We start from the raw sequence: 13,251 nt of genomic DNA on the forward strand, positions 1-13,251 counted from the left end.
ATGGGAGGCACTCATGGCACAAGGAGAAGGAGATCAGGGGCAACTGTGTCCCCTGCTCTCCTGTCCAGCAGATCTTGAGGGGTCTGTAGCTGCTCTGTGCTATCACTTCTCCCCAGACCAGCACAAGATACTTAAGCTGGTTCAGCCAGAGAGGTGTTCTCATTCCCTGTTTATTCCTGCCCTGGTAAGGATGGATATAAGACAAAGAAGTCATGGGCTCATTTATTTTTCTTAAAGCCACAGAGTGTCTGATTCCTCCTTTAGACAAAGTCCCTGGGTCACACAAGATGGATGGATGGATACTAATGTAGGAGGGAATGAATAATTGAATGTCTTTGTAGACCACATCATCACAAATGAAAAAAGGGAAATATAATTATATAAAGAAGGAAAGACATGGTTGGGCTGTCATGATTTATACTGGGAGTCGTTTGCAGAGAGTGGTTGACAGTCTAAGGCTGCTGAAAAACAGCAAATCACTTTCCTCAGGGCATCCTTGAGTTCCTGATTCCTCATGCTGTAGATGAGGGGGTTCAGTGCTGGAGGTACCACTGAGTACAGAACTGCAACAACCAGGTTCAGAGATGGGGATGTGATGGAGGGAGGCTTCAGGTGGGCAAAGAATGAAGTGCCAACAAACAGGGTGACCACGGCCAGGTGAGGGAGGCACGTGGAAAAGGCTTTGTGCCGTCCCTGCTCAGAGGGGATCCTCAGCACGGCCCTCAAGATCTGCACATAGGACACCACAATGAAAACAAAACATCCAAAAAGTAAACAGACACTAACCATGATAAGCCCAACTTCCCTGAGGTAGGAGTCTGAGCAGGAGAGCTTGAGGATCTGAGGGTTTTCACAGAAAAATTGGTCCAGGGTGTTGCCTTGGCAGAGTGGAAGTGAAAATGTGTTGGCCGTGTGCAGCACAGCCCAGAGAAACCCAGTGCCCCAGGCAGCTGCTGCCATGTGGACACAAGCTCTGCTGCCCAGGAGGGTCCTGTAGTGCAGGGGTTTGCAGATGGCAACGTAGCGGTCGTAGGACATTATGGTGAGGAGGGAAAGTTCTGCTGAGATAAAAAAGAGAAAGAAAAGGACTTGGCCAGCACATCCCAAGTAGGAGATGTCCCTTCTGTCCCAGAGGGAATTGGCCATGGCTTTGGGGAGAGTGGTGGAGATGGAGCCCAGGTCGAGGAGGGAGAGGTTGAGGAGGAAGAAGTACATGGGGGTGTGCAGGTGGTGGTCACAGGCGATGGCGGTGATGATGAGGCCGTTGCCCAGGAGGGCAGCCAGGTAGATGCCCAGGAAGAGCCAGAAGTGCAAGAGCTGCAGCTCCCGTGTGTCTGGGCATGCCAGGAGGAGGAACTCAGTGATGGAGCTGCTGTTGGACATTTGTGACCTCTGGGCATGGGGGACTGTTGAAAGAGAAGACAATGACAAGTTAAGGCAGGTTTTCTTGAGCCAATCCTATGCTATTTCCTAAAACATCCCCTCAAAATTATTTCTTTTTCTTTGGGGAAATTTAATTCAACTCCTTTTTTTTTGAGCTCAGGTTTGTGCTGCTGATTGAGGGCACCTTCTTTGAAGGGACAGAAGACAACATCTTTTTCTTTGCTCTCAGCCTGAATACAGGGGAGCACTGAGGAACAAAAGGGCTCCCCATGCCCTCGTGTAGACTCAGGAGAGCTGCAGGTCTGCCCACAGGTGACCTGCTGTTTACCACACAGGTGCCCCAAGATTACTACACCTCTCACTACTGGAGGATGTTCTCACTAACAATGTGCTTGAAGAAGAAATTGGACTTTTGTGTGCTCAGAAGTGACTAGTTTCTAAGCCCACTTCTCTCTCCTTTCTCATCCAGCTGAGCAGGGGAGGATGCAGAGGGGTCCCTGGCTCTCTGCTGCATTGAGATGTCTCTGTGGGAAATGTTTGTCTCCAAGTCTCCTCCCTGTGGTGCTCACAGCCCCCATCCCACTGGCTGTGTCCTCGCCTCTGCCCTGCAGACCCCTCCTGGCAGCAGGGCCCTGCCCAGGGGTATCTCCTTGTCTGCAGGCTCAGATAGGTACATAAGACCAAATCTGATGAGGTTGTAAAGGTGACACTGGGGCTCTCTGAAAGCCCTGTCCTCTTCATTTTGATATACCTAAATGTATTCACCTCTAAGAGAAAAAAGGGTTTAGAGTGTCTCATACAGAATCAAGAGAGTAATTTTCATGTCCAGTTCCCTACACACACAAACAAGAGCAGGAGACAAAAAGAACAATGTCCTTCTCTTACAGGTAGTCTCTGCCTTCATGTGCTTATATAAACGCTGCATCTGTCAATGTCCAGTGGAGATCTGGAGCTGTGAGCATCCCTGATGCACACAGAACCCTCCCCACAGCAGAAGGACCCTGCCCTGCCGGGGGTCTCTCCTTCCCCACACAGCTTCTCCCCACAGCGCCGTGGGCAGCTCCCCGGGCAGGCTGAGTGCTGACCCTGGCAGGCGGCAGAGTCCCTGCCCCAGCACACAGCCCCTGGGCTGCAGGGACCCTGCTCTCAAGGACAGCCCTGGGCACCCCTGGCTGCACCCGCGCCTGCACACCCCTGCAGCCGTCCCCGGGAGAAGGCAGCCGCCATGGCCTGTCCCTCTGACAGTGCAGCAGGGAAGCCCTGCTCTGGAGCACGGCCTCCTCCTCCACACACCAGGGACATTCCTGGGGCTGTGCCGGCTTCACCACATCCCTCCACCACCTGCAGCTGCATTGCCCTGCACCCACAGACTTACTGTGTCAAGGGCTGCGAAGATTTCTCCTCCAGTGAGCTCTCAGCATCCTGCCACTGCCGTCTGTCTTTCCCCTCTCTGTGCCTGGCTCCTCTGCCCTCGGTGCCTGCAGGCAGTGCCCTCAGCCCTGCTGCGCTTTGCAGAGGAGCTGCTCCTGGGCAGAGCTGTCTCTCTGCAGTACTGACCACTTGCCTTGAGCTCCCTCAGTCCTAGGAGCCCAGCCCAGCTCTACAGCAGAGGACCAGCCCAAGTCATTGTAATGACCCCTCAGGTGGGTTTGGTGCCGAGTCCATGAACCTCAGACACTGAGATGTTGCTAAAGAAACCTTTGAAAAAGTGAAAGTTATATTCAAACTCCAAAGTTTCTTGTGGCTTTAATGGGTCCCACTGAGGGACACTGTTGACAAAGCCTCCCCAGGTTCCACTTAGAGCAGAAATGTGCAGGCAGTGATGGCAGGTAGGAAAAAGCAGAGCAAAGATGGCTCTGATGATGAGGAAACCTGCATGTGTTTGATGAAGCCAAAGGGCCAAGCCCTCACCCCATTAACCAAAGGGCCAAGCCCTGACCCCATTAACCAAAGGGCCAAGCCATGACCCCCAGCCCCTGGGAAGGGAGATCCTGTCCCTCACCCATTGCTCAGGGCTCTTCCTGGGGCAGTGGGCGATGGAGATGTGCACCTGCCAGGCTCCTGAGTAGGGACAAGGGGGCAATGAGGCCCCAGTGGTGCAGGGGACTGTGTCTCCTCATAGGCATCAGTGGCAGAAACACCAGCCATGGTCAAAGTCAAGTAGAAGGTGACTTTGTTGGGGGCTTTCATTATTTCTGTAACCCACAGTCATCTCTAGCACAGGCTGTTCTATGATATTGCATCACCTGCTCTTCTTTCCCTGCAGGCTGGATTCACCCACCCAGCTGTCTCACCTTGTTCTCACCTGAACATCTTCCTTCCTTTACTGATACTTGTCATCCTCCCTCATTCTCCTTTTAAAAAGAGGACTTGATCTGATCCAGACTCCCTCTCAGTGATGATTTCACCACAGCTGTACACTTGGAATTATTTTTTTTTTCCTTTTCTCCAGTCTGGGACTCCCCAGCTGCTCTTTGTGGCATTGCTTCTTTCTCATCATTTATCTTAATATAAAGTTCCATCGTCTCTGAAATCACCCTTCAGGTACTCTGAGGCTACTCCTATACCATCTGAGCCTCTACACCACTGGCCAAAGAACTCCAGGTCCCTCAGACATGCCACACAGGTCATGGGCACCAGGTCCCAAACCCCACCTTGGCAGACCTTCACTCAACACTCTCCAGGTCCTCCCTGCTTCTCCACAATGGGGAGCCACACCCTGGAACACACCCACGTGTGTGGGGCCACACCAGTGCTGAGTGGAGGGGGATGGTAACTCAGGTTGTCTGGGTGTCCCACGGTTCTCCAAATGCAGCCCCGTAGGCAGCTGCCCTTGTTCATCATGTCCATCCTCTTCTGGCTCGTAGGGCATCCCTTGTAGTGCCCAGGCCCTTCTCCTCCCAGTCACTGCTCAGCCAGTCAGGTCCCAGCCTGTCCTGATGTATGGGGCTATTCACACCACATCCATGCAGGCCTGGGCACTTCTCTGTGCAAAACTTCAAGTGTCTTCAATTTGCCCAATCGCAGAGTTTCTCAATGTCCCCACGGACTGAAGCTCCATTTGCTCAGCTTTTCATGCTTCTGTGAAGCTGGCTCACTCTGGTTGGGGTGTCTCTCACAAGAGAACAACATGAGGAGTTTCAGGGCACTACAGATCCCCTCTCCTGGAGAAACTGTGGGGTCCTGGGGGTCTGGTACTGATAAGGCCATGAGACTGGAGCCAGAGGGAAAGTTGCCCTTTTTAGAAGAGAGCAGCAGGTGTGGAGCTCTGCCGGGGATGGATGATGCGTCACCTGAAAGCTGAAGGGTCACGGGCAAAATTGTTATAAAAATCACTATCTTTAAATGTAGTAGAAACAGAATGTTAGAATGTTGAGTGATGCAAAACTCAATCGTAGAAACTAGATGAGCTTTAGGAACCGTATTTGTGGTTATAAAATTTGGTTAGGTCTTATGTAACTAAGGAAACTTGTTATGCTCCTACAGTGCTGCTTGAAATCCCCTTACCTTCACTATCCTGATTTAGGGATCAAGAAATCAAATGAATAAAAGTGATTAATGATAGTAATGAGGATAGATATTGATAGATATATATATATAAAATCAAATCAGACTGATCAATACAGTAAAATAAAAGGTCTTTATAAAAATTGTTAAAGTAAAAATTGTAATTTAATCATCTTATATATGTAGAAGTTAGTGGAAAATTTAAATTATGAAATACTTGTAACAGATTAACTTGGAGGTTTAAAAGAGAAGAGAAAAATGAATCTTAGTGGCAGGTCCTGGCTCAGGTGACCTGCGAGAAGAAAGAATTGTTCTGGACAGAACTGGTACGAGTTAAGCAAGAAGATGGGAATTAGCCAAGTAGAAATCGAGCATGTGCAAGGAAAAGGGTCAGCCAGCGAGCACCGTGATGACTATCAGAGACCACCAGAGGGCCCCTGAAGACCACCTAAGAACTTAAGTGTGCATGCAAGAAGGACATTTACATATATTAATGAGTTCCAGGAAAAGTGTTGAATATGTTAACAATTTCTCAGAATCATGTTGAATACGGATGATTGGCTACTATATACATTTTTGCTTTGGAGACAATTGTCGCCCACATTTCAGGAGGAGCTCTCCCCTGTGCACTCTGTGCTGAAATAAAGAGTGCTGCTTTCTAAAACTCACATTGAGTCTTAGAGGGTTTTCTCATACCAGCTTTATGGCAACAACACTGTGGTGGGTGGATGTCTGCTGTAGATCCCCTGATGAGGAAGAGGAAGTAGATGAAGAAGCTTCATTTAACTGAAAGAAGCCCTGGTCCTCATGGCAGACCTAAACTATCCCAATATTCGCTGAAGGGGCAACATAGCAAAGTGAAAGTCATCCAGGAGGTTTTGGAGTTGACAACATCGTCCTGACAAGCATGAGAGAGGAGCCAATGAGGGGAGGTGTCCTGCAGGAAATCATACTTAGGAAGAAGGAGGAGCTGGTCAGGGATGTAACAGTCAGGTGTGAGAAAGTAGAGCTGAGGCTCCTGAGAGAAGGGAAGAAGACCAAGAGCAGGACTTCAGGAGAGCAGGCTCTGGCCTGCTGAGGAACCCGCTTAGAAGAATCCCAGGGGATACGACACTGAAGAGAAGAGGGGAGAGCTGTTTGGTGGTCAAGGGTCTCCTCTTCAAGCTCTGGAACAGCACACCCAGACATGCAGGAAGTCAAGCAACATAGAAGGAGGCTGGTATGTATGAGGAAGAAGTTCCTGATAAAAATGAAGCTTGAAGAGGCAGCACAGAGAAGGTGGAAGCTGGCTGCCTTCCAGCCTCAGTGGTTCTGTGACTGTGCTGGAGAGAGATATTTGTCTCTGTGTGTGTTTGTGTGGGGGGGTACTTGAGGGATGAGGAGAACCCAGGGCCAGCTCCTGGACAGTTGGAGAGTCTAAGATTGGCTCCTGGAGAGATCACTACTGGACACGTGTCTATAGAGGCACTATAGACTTTTCTTCCACTGCCACAGCCCAGCATACAAACAGCCCAAACCTCGTTTCTCCTTTCTCCACTGACAGTGGTTGTGCTTGGCCTACAGACCTCCCGAGGTCCCTTCCAGGATGGGTGACGGTGCATTTCCTTCCACCACAGCTCTTCCCTTGATGATGACACGGAGAGCACTCACATTCCCCATGACCATGGATGGGAGCAGACATAAGTTTGGAGTGATCAGATGTGGCTTTTTGTCCCCCTGAAGTCACTGACACAGGGCTGCTTGGCAGGGAACCTCTGATGCAGGCATCATCATGTCTGAGCTTAACCTTTGCTTTTCTTTTTCCTTCTTTTCCCTCCCAAGTTCTTGTCTTTGATCACCCTCCTACATTCCTCTACAAACAGCCCAACTCTGCTCTTTCCCCACTGCCCCTGGCTTTGCTGGCTTCCTGCCCTCCTAGAGTGTTTCTGAGAGGGTTGTTGTCTTGATTCCTTCCTTGGTCGGTACAAACTCAGCAACTCCTTTTATTAGCTGTGGTGTCCTGCAGTTTCTTTTCCTGTGATCTTGTGTTGATGCCTCACCAAAATCAGGGTGACCCACCTGCACACAAAGATTAACAGTCCTCAAAATGGAGCTTTCGTCCAGGAGGCCTTTGAGAAACTCTGGGACTTGGCCAACAGAAACTTCTGAAGTTTTTTAAGAAGTGACCAGTCCTGCATTGGCAGGAAGAATAACCTCTATTGATCCCCAGGTGTAAGAAATCAGGAAAGGAAGGCAAGAGACCGGCATGGCTGAGTGGAGACCTGCTGATCAAAGTAAAGGGCAAGAAGGAAATGCACAGGCAGTGGCAGCAGGGACAGGTACCCTGGGATGAGTAGAGAGACGCTGCTGGGTTGTGTAGGGATGGGGTCAGGAAAGTCAAGACACAGCTGAAGCTGAACTTGGCAAAGGATGCAAAGAATAAGAAAAAGGGCTTCTACTGGTACATCAGCCTGAAAAGGAAGATCAAAGAAACTGCATCCTCCTGATGAGCAAAAGTGGCAAACTTGCAATAGTGAAGTGTAGGGAGTGGCGTTTGGAAGATCTCGCGATGTACGGAAGGAATAAGTGTAGCCCTCCCTTGTTACGAGGTAAGGTGATGGATAGGCTTGTAATGTTAAGGGCACACCCACGAAGGAGGTGCTTGGCGAAGGTATATAGTTTAATACAGTTAATATAATTTAATACAGTTTAATAAACGGACATATTTCGTATGTCATATTTCTCTGTCACAAGCAAAAAACATAGTGGCACTTCGTCCCTACTGTCAAAAAGTCCCACTGTGGGAGGCAGGTGTCAATCCACAGGGTCTCTCTTCCAATCAGATATGGGAAACTGATGTAACATCATGTGAATTGTTAAAACCAAATAAGTATCTCATAGTAACCATTGACACCTTTAGCTCTACAATATTAGCCACAATGGCTCGTAAGTAAACAGCCAGACACATTATTGTGCATTGGGAGGGCGTTACCGCCTTGTTAGGGAAGCCACAGGAGATCAAAACAGATAACGGCCCTTGTTTTGTTGCTGGACCCGCAAAAGAATGGTGTGCATTGTGGGACATCAAATTAGTACATGCCCTTCCTTATAACAGTCAAGGACAAGCGATAGTGGAACGTGCACATCGCACCCTGAAAGCAAAGCTCCAACAGCTTGGGGAGGGGGAAGGTCGTAGAGGGACAATACCCATAGACCGCCAACAGGCTCTTTTGTCACGCGCTTTGTATACCTTAAATCATTTTGTTTGAGGCGATGAGTCTACACCTCCCCTGTGGAAACACTTTATACCAGACCAGGTGACGAAAAACTATCCTTTGGTCCAGATCAGGGAACCAGGCGCGATAGCTTGGGAGTCGGGGTGGTCACTGAGGGTGTTTGGGCGTGGGTACGCAGCAGTGGAAAAGGATGGCCTAATCCAATGGATACCCGCACGGTGTGTAAAACCTGATCTAACATAAGATGGAGTTTTGTGTTACAGCGTTGGTGGTGGATCACCCTCCTTGGTTGCGTGTTGCCAACTCACGCAGGATATTGGAGAGAGCGGCACGAGCACATCACCGCGAAGACGTCTGTTGTCCTCTGGATACAGGGCCAGAATCTTGCTATGTCTTCATCACAGCCACCTTTGTAAAACCAGAATGGTTTGGGTGGCTTGACAACGTGTGGACTTAGATTACTAATTAGCTTAGTTGGGATTGGCTCATTTGGGGAATTATTAGAATATGTGGTGTGCTTCTTGATACTTGTATCGCCTTTACATGTATTAGTGCTGTAGTTCGTAGATTGTTTAAGAAGGTTAACGTTTCGTTCTTAGATCGACATATGGGTCTTGCTCATCACCGCTTGGAACAGCGCACTAATGACAATCAACCAAGAATAACAATGTTATAAAGCATGGGGAGGGGGAAGTGTAGGGAGTGGCGCTCGGAAGATCTCGCGATGTACGGAAGGAATAGGTGTAGCCCTCCCTTGTTACGAGGTAAGGTGATGGATAGGCTTGTAATGTTAAGGGCACACCCACGAAGGAGGTACTTGGTGAACGTATATAGGTGAGATACACAGTTTAATAAACGGACATTTTGTATCCACCACATTGGTGTTTGTACTGATGTCCCCGTGAAGGTCTTAACCTCCTGCAACATTAGTTTCTGCGATCTGAGCGCCAGTAACACGTGGAGAGGCAGGTTTAAAGAGGCAGGCTAATTGCAGCAGAGCTTCAGGGACTAAAACCTTGCCTGTCTTTCTACAGTCTAATTGTCTCTTTAGCTAAATCTTTCATTATGTTTATATCTACCTTTTTGTATCTATGTAGCTAAAACACTTCTCATAAGATTATCCCTTGTCAAAAGGCTGTAGAAGGTTGAGGAGGGTGCTTTATTGTTTATAAAACTTGATCATGCTCCACTGTTTTTTGCTTGCAAATAGGAAAAATTCTTCTGTGCCTGTGTGCAACCAGTCCTCTCAGGAGAGCAGGTGGGAGATGGCGCAATGGAGCTGTAACCTCCCGCTGCAGACTGCAGTGGAGAAGTCGGATGTAAGGAAAAGGGATGTAAATCCCAGCTGGCCAATGACAGAAATGGTGAGGCTGGGGAGGTGAGGAGCAAGGTTGTCCAGACAGTGCCAGACCTCAAGGGGCTGCTTCTGCTACCTGTGCAGAGCTCCTGAGGAGACCCTCTGCATCAATATCAATTGCAGAAGGCTTCTATCACCTCTTCTCTAATCTGAAAAGTCAATAAAAATAACCGTTAAAATAAAAAATAATTTTGGTTGGATCCTCTTTGAAATCTTCCTGCTTAACTACACTGTGAAATGACTCCAATGAGCTGTACAAGTCCTGAAGACTTGAAGAAAACTAAAGGAAGAGAAATAGCTCGTTAGGGTTTTCTTGATTTTAATGAGCCCCATGGTGTATTTGGCCCTGAGTCCATGAACCTCAGATACTGAGAGGAGACTGAGCAAAGTACTCAAGAAGTCAAAGGCAGCAGCAAAGCTCAAAGTACCTTGAAGCACTGATTGGCCCCACTGAGGGCCACTACTGACAAAGCCTCTCCAGGGACTCGTTAGAGCAGATAATTGGAGGCTGTGATTGCAGGTAGGCAAAGGCACCCTGCAGGTGGCTGTAATGCTGAGAAACCCCTTGGTTTGTTTTATGAAGCAGAAAGGCCAAGCCCTGACCCTCAGGCCCTGGGAAGGAGATGCTGCCCCTCATGTGTGGCTCAGGGCTCTTCCTGGGGGCAGTGGGGTGTGAGGGTGAGCAATGCCAAGTGTAGGAAAACTGCACAACACCTCCCGGCTTCCCCAAGCAATGGTGAAGAGTAAATGAAGTCCAGAGCCTCAAAATAAAGTTTTTCCTGTTAGGCCTCAGTGGCAGAGGCAACTGCCATAGCCAAGGGGAGAAAGACCTTGGTCCTGTTGGGCCTTTTAGCCTTGCCAGAGCCCTTGGCCATCTCAACTGCAGGCTGTCCTACACTGTCCCATGCCTGCACCTCTTTCCCTCCAGGCTGCAGACACCCATCTTGCTTTCCCACCTAGCTCCTACCTCAGCATTTCCACACCTTCACTGATGTCTCTCCACCCTCACCGCCTGTTCCTTGGAAGACAAAGCCATGGGCTGATCCTGACTCCCTCGGGGTGATCTCTTGCACCACAATGCTACCATTTGAGTGAGAAAGCTTCTTCTTCAAATGCCATCTGAGACTTCCAAGATACACTTTGTTGAGATTTTCTTCTCTTCCAACCACCAAGAAATGCTCCATCATCTCTGAAACCCCCCTTCAAGCAGTTGCAGGCTATTTGTACAGTGCCCTGAGGCTCCACCTCACCAGGCTAAAGCAGCCCAGGTTTCTCAGTCTCTCCACAGAGTTGCCAAACCCCGTCCTGGCAGATCTGCTCTGGAGCCTCTCCAGTTCCTCCTCATTCCTTCAGAACAGGGAGCCCCACACCCAGACACACTAGTCAAGATGTGTCCACCACAGTGCTGATGATCACTCCCCTGTCTGAGTTGGCCACATGCCCCCTAACGCAGCCCCACAGGCAGCTGGCCTTACTCACGGTGACATGCACCTCTGCCTTGTATGGCATCCCTAGTGATGCCCAGGCCCTTCTCCTCAGGGTCACTCTTCTGCCAGTCAGGTCCCCGCATGCCCCCATCTATGGGGTTATTCTGTCCCCAAATGCAGGACTGGCCACTTGGCCTTGTAAAGCTTCATGAGGTTCCTACTGACTGAACCCCAGAGATTTTCAGGGTTCCCCAGGAATGAAGCTCCATTGGGCCAGCTGGTGATGTGTGCCTGCAGATGGCTCACCCTGACATGGGGTGACTGACACAATAAGAACATGAGGAATTGCAGGACATAACAGATAATAACAGGAGGCACCTATTCAATGATGCTGTTCACCAAGGTACACATTCCCATGGTGACAAGTTCAGAAACACCAAATGAAATTACAAAGGAAGCCAAACCAGGACCAAAGAGGAAAAGGTAAATAGAGATGGGCTATTTGCACTGGAGGGTGCAAGGATGGTCAAAGGGAAGAAATTGTGAGTAGGAAAAGACAGGAAAAGGTGAAGCAATGGAAAAGATCAGGACTGTTTGGAGGTACCCGCCAAGCATGCCTGCATCAAAAAATTCACAGATCATCTGAGCAAACTTTCTCATTGACTTCTGTGGCCACCAGGAACCTGAGTGATTTCCCTCCCATCATGAAGGAAAGATCCATGGTGGATCAAAATGCAGAATCATTCATGCTGGAAGGGATCTGAGGAGATCTCTAGTCCAACTTCCTGCTCAAGGTAGTGTCACCTCTGGGTCACAGCAGGTTGCTCAGGGCTCCATTCATTTTCAGCTTGAAAAGCTCCAAGGATGGAGATGACACAAGCTCTCTGGGAGATCTGCTTTAGTGCTTGACCGTCTTGATGAGCAGAAAGTTTTTCCTCCCTTGTTTCAGCTGATGCCCATTGGCCCCCATCCTCTCACCATGCACAATAGTGAAGAGCCTGGCTGCATTTCCATGAGGACACCCAAGAAGATATGGGAAGGCTGTTATTAGGTCTCCCCAAAGCCGTCTCTTCTCCAGGCTTTGCACCTTTGCAGCAGAGGTGGCCAGTGGCTTTCTGGGCTGCATTAGGAAGAGCACTGCCAGCAGGTTGGTGGAGGTGATCCTTCCTCTCAGCACTGTTACAATTTCTCTTGTTGACTTCCCTCAGGGTTTTCAACCCTGACACCTTCACTTGCACTGTAGCCACAGCTGCCCTCCACATCTTCCACCAGTCCTGCCCTGTCTTCTTGTGAAAAACAAGTCCAGGAGGGCATTCCCCCATGTTGGGTCGGGGATTATTTTCCACCTTCCCTTCAACCAAGGCCACCTAGCAGAGGTCCATGGTCTTCAAAGTCTCCACTGATTACCAGGGCCTGAATTTGTGTCTGTTCTCCAACTGTCTAAAGGATCCATCCTCCTGCTGTCCTTCATCAGGAGGTTTGTTGATCCTGACCAGAAGATCACGGTGCGTTGAGGAGTCAGTGATCCTCATAACAGTAAACCTGAGTAGGCCCAGGCCTGGGCTGTGCTCCATGTACAGCCTGGGCTTCACGTCCTGTTGGGCTGAGTGTATCCCTTGGTCGTAAGTTAAATTTGATTGTAAAAACAAGAGTGCAGGAAGCTCCCACCTGCCACTGATGATCATGCCATCTGCATGTCCTTTCCTTCATACAAAATTACAGCAACAAATGCCCATGTGGACATCCTCTTTTTAGGGCAGTAGAAGTGATGACTACAATTGTTTTCCTTGTAAGAAAACGCTAAAAGAGCTCACAGGAGCAAAATGAAATAACACTTCAACAGGTGGGACCTGCACAGCTTGCTGCACCAGGATCAAAAGCACGGGTGACAGGTTCAGAGTATGGGAACGAGGGCTTTGGAGGGTTAGGTGGTAAAGCCCAGGGTTTTACTGGGGCACACTGGATGCCCTGGAGTGTCCTGGCCATGGGAGGGGAGGGTCTGAGGCCAGCAGATATCATGGTCACCTACCTTCTTAAATACACCCTGTTAGAAAGGCTATGAGACCTCATTGGTCACTGCGATGTCCCCAGTACCAGCAAGGGATGGGAGGACCAAAGTGCCCTCCAGTTCCCAGACTGGATGCCCTCCAAGTCCACACCACTACTTACCACCATGCCATAACCTGCACTCGCTTCGAAGAATGCCAAGGGAAGAAGAGCAAAGGGGTGGTCTGGAGTGGATCTTGGTGGGGCTGGGGTGAGACACAGGTGTCCCCAGTCCCTGCAGGCCCATGGCTTCCCCTGGTCTGAGCAGGAAAATCCCTTCTGCTCTGCCTGGCCCCATTCCTCCAAGTGTCACCTA

The 13,251-nt window shown here is 49.5% G+C and overlaps 1 protein-coding gene across 1 annotated transcript; it reads right to left on the minus strand.

Annotated features, from left to right (window-relative positions):
* Nucleotides 1–408: 408 nt before the first annotated feature.
* LOC141936063 (olfactory receptor 14A16-like) lies at nucleotides 409–1,383 on the minus strand. Its single transcript, XM_074852789.1, has one exon. It carries the CDS (start codon nucleotides 1,381–1,383, stop codon nucleotides 409–411), a length of 975 nt encoding a protein of 324 aa, XP_074708890.1.
* Between the last annotated feature and the right edge of the window lie 11,868 nt (nucleotides 1,384–13,251).

The sequence above is a fragment of the Strix uralensis genome, chromosome 31, assembly GCF_047716275.1.
Source record: "Strix uralensis isolate ZFMK-TIS-50842 chromosome 31, bStrUra1, whole genome shotgun sequence".
Taxonomy (NCBI): domain Eukaryota; kingdom Metazoa; phylum Chordata; class Aves; order Strigiformes; family Strigidae; genus Strix; species Strix uralensis.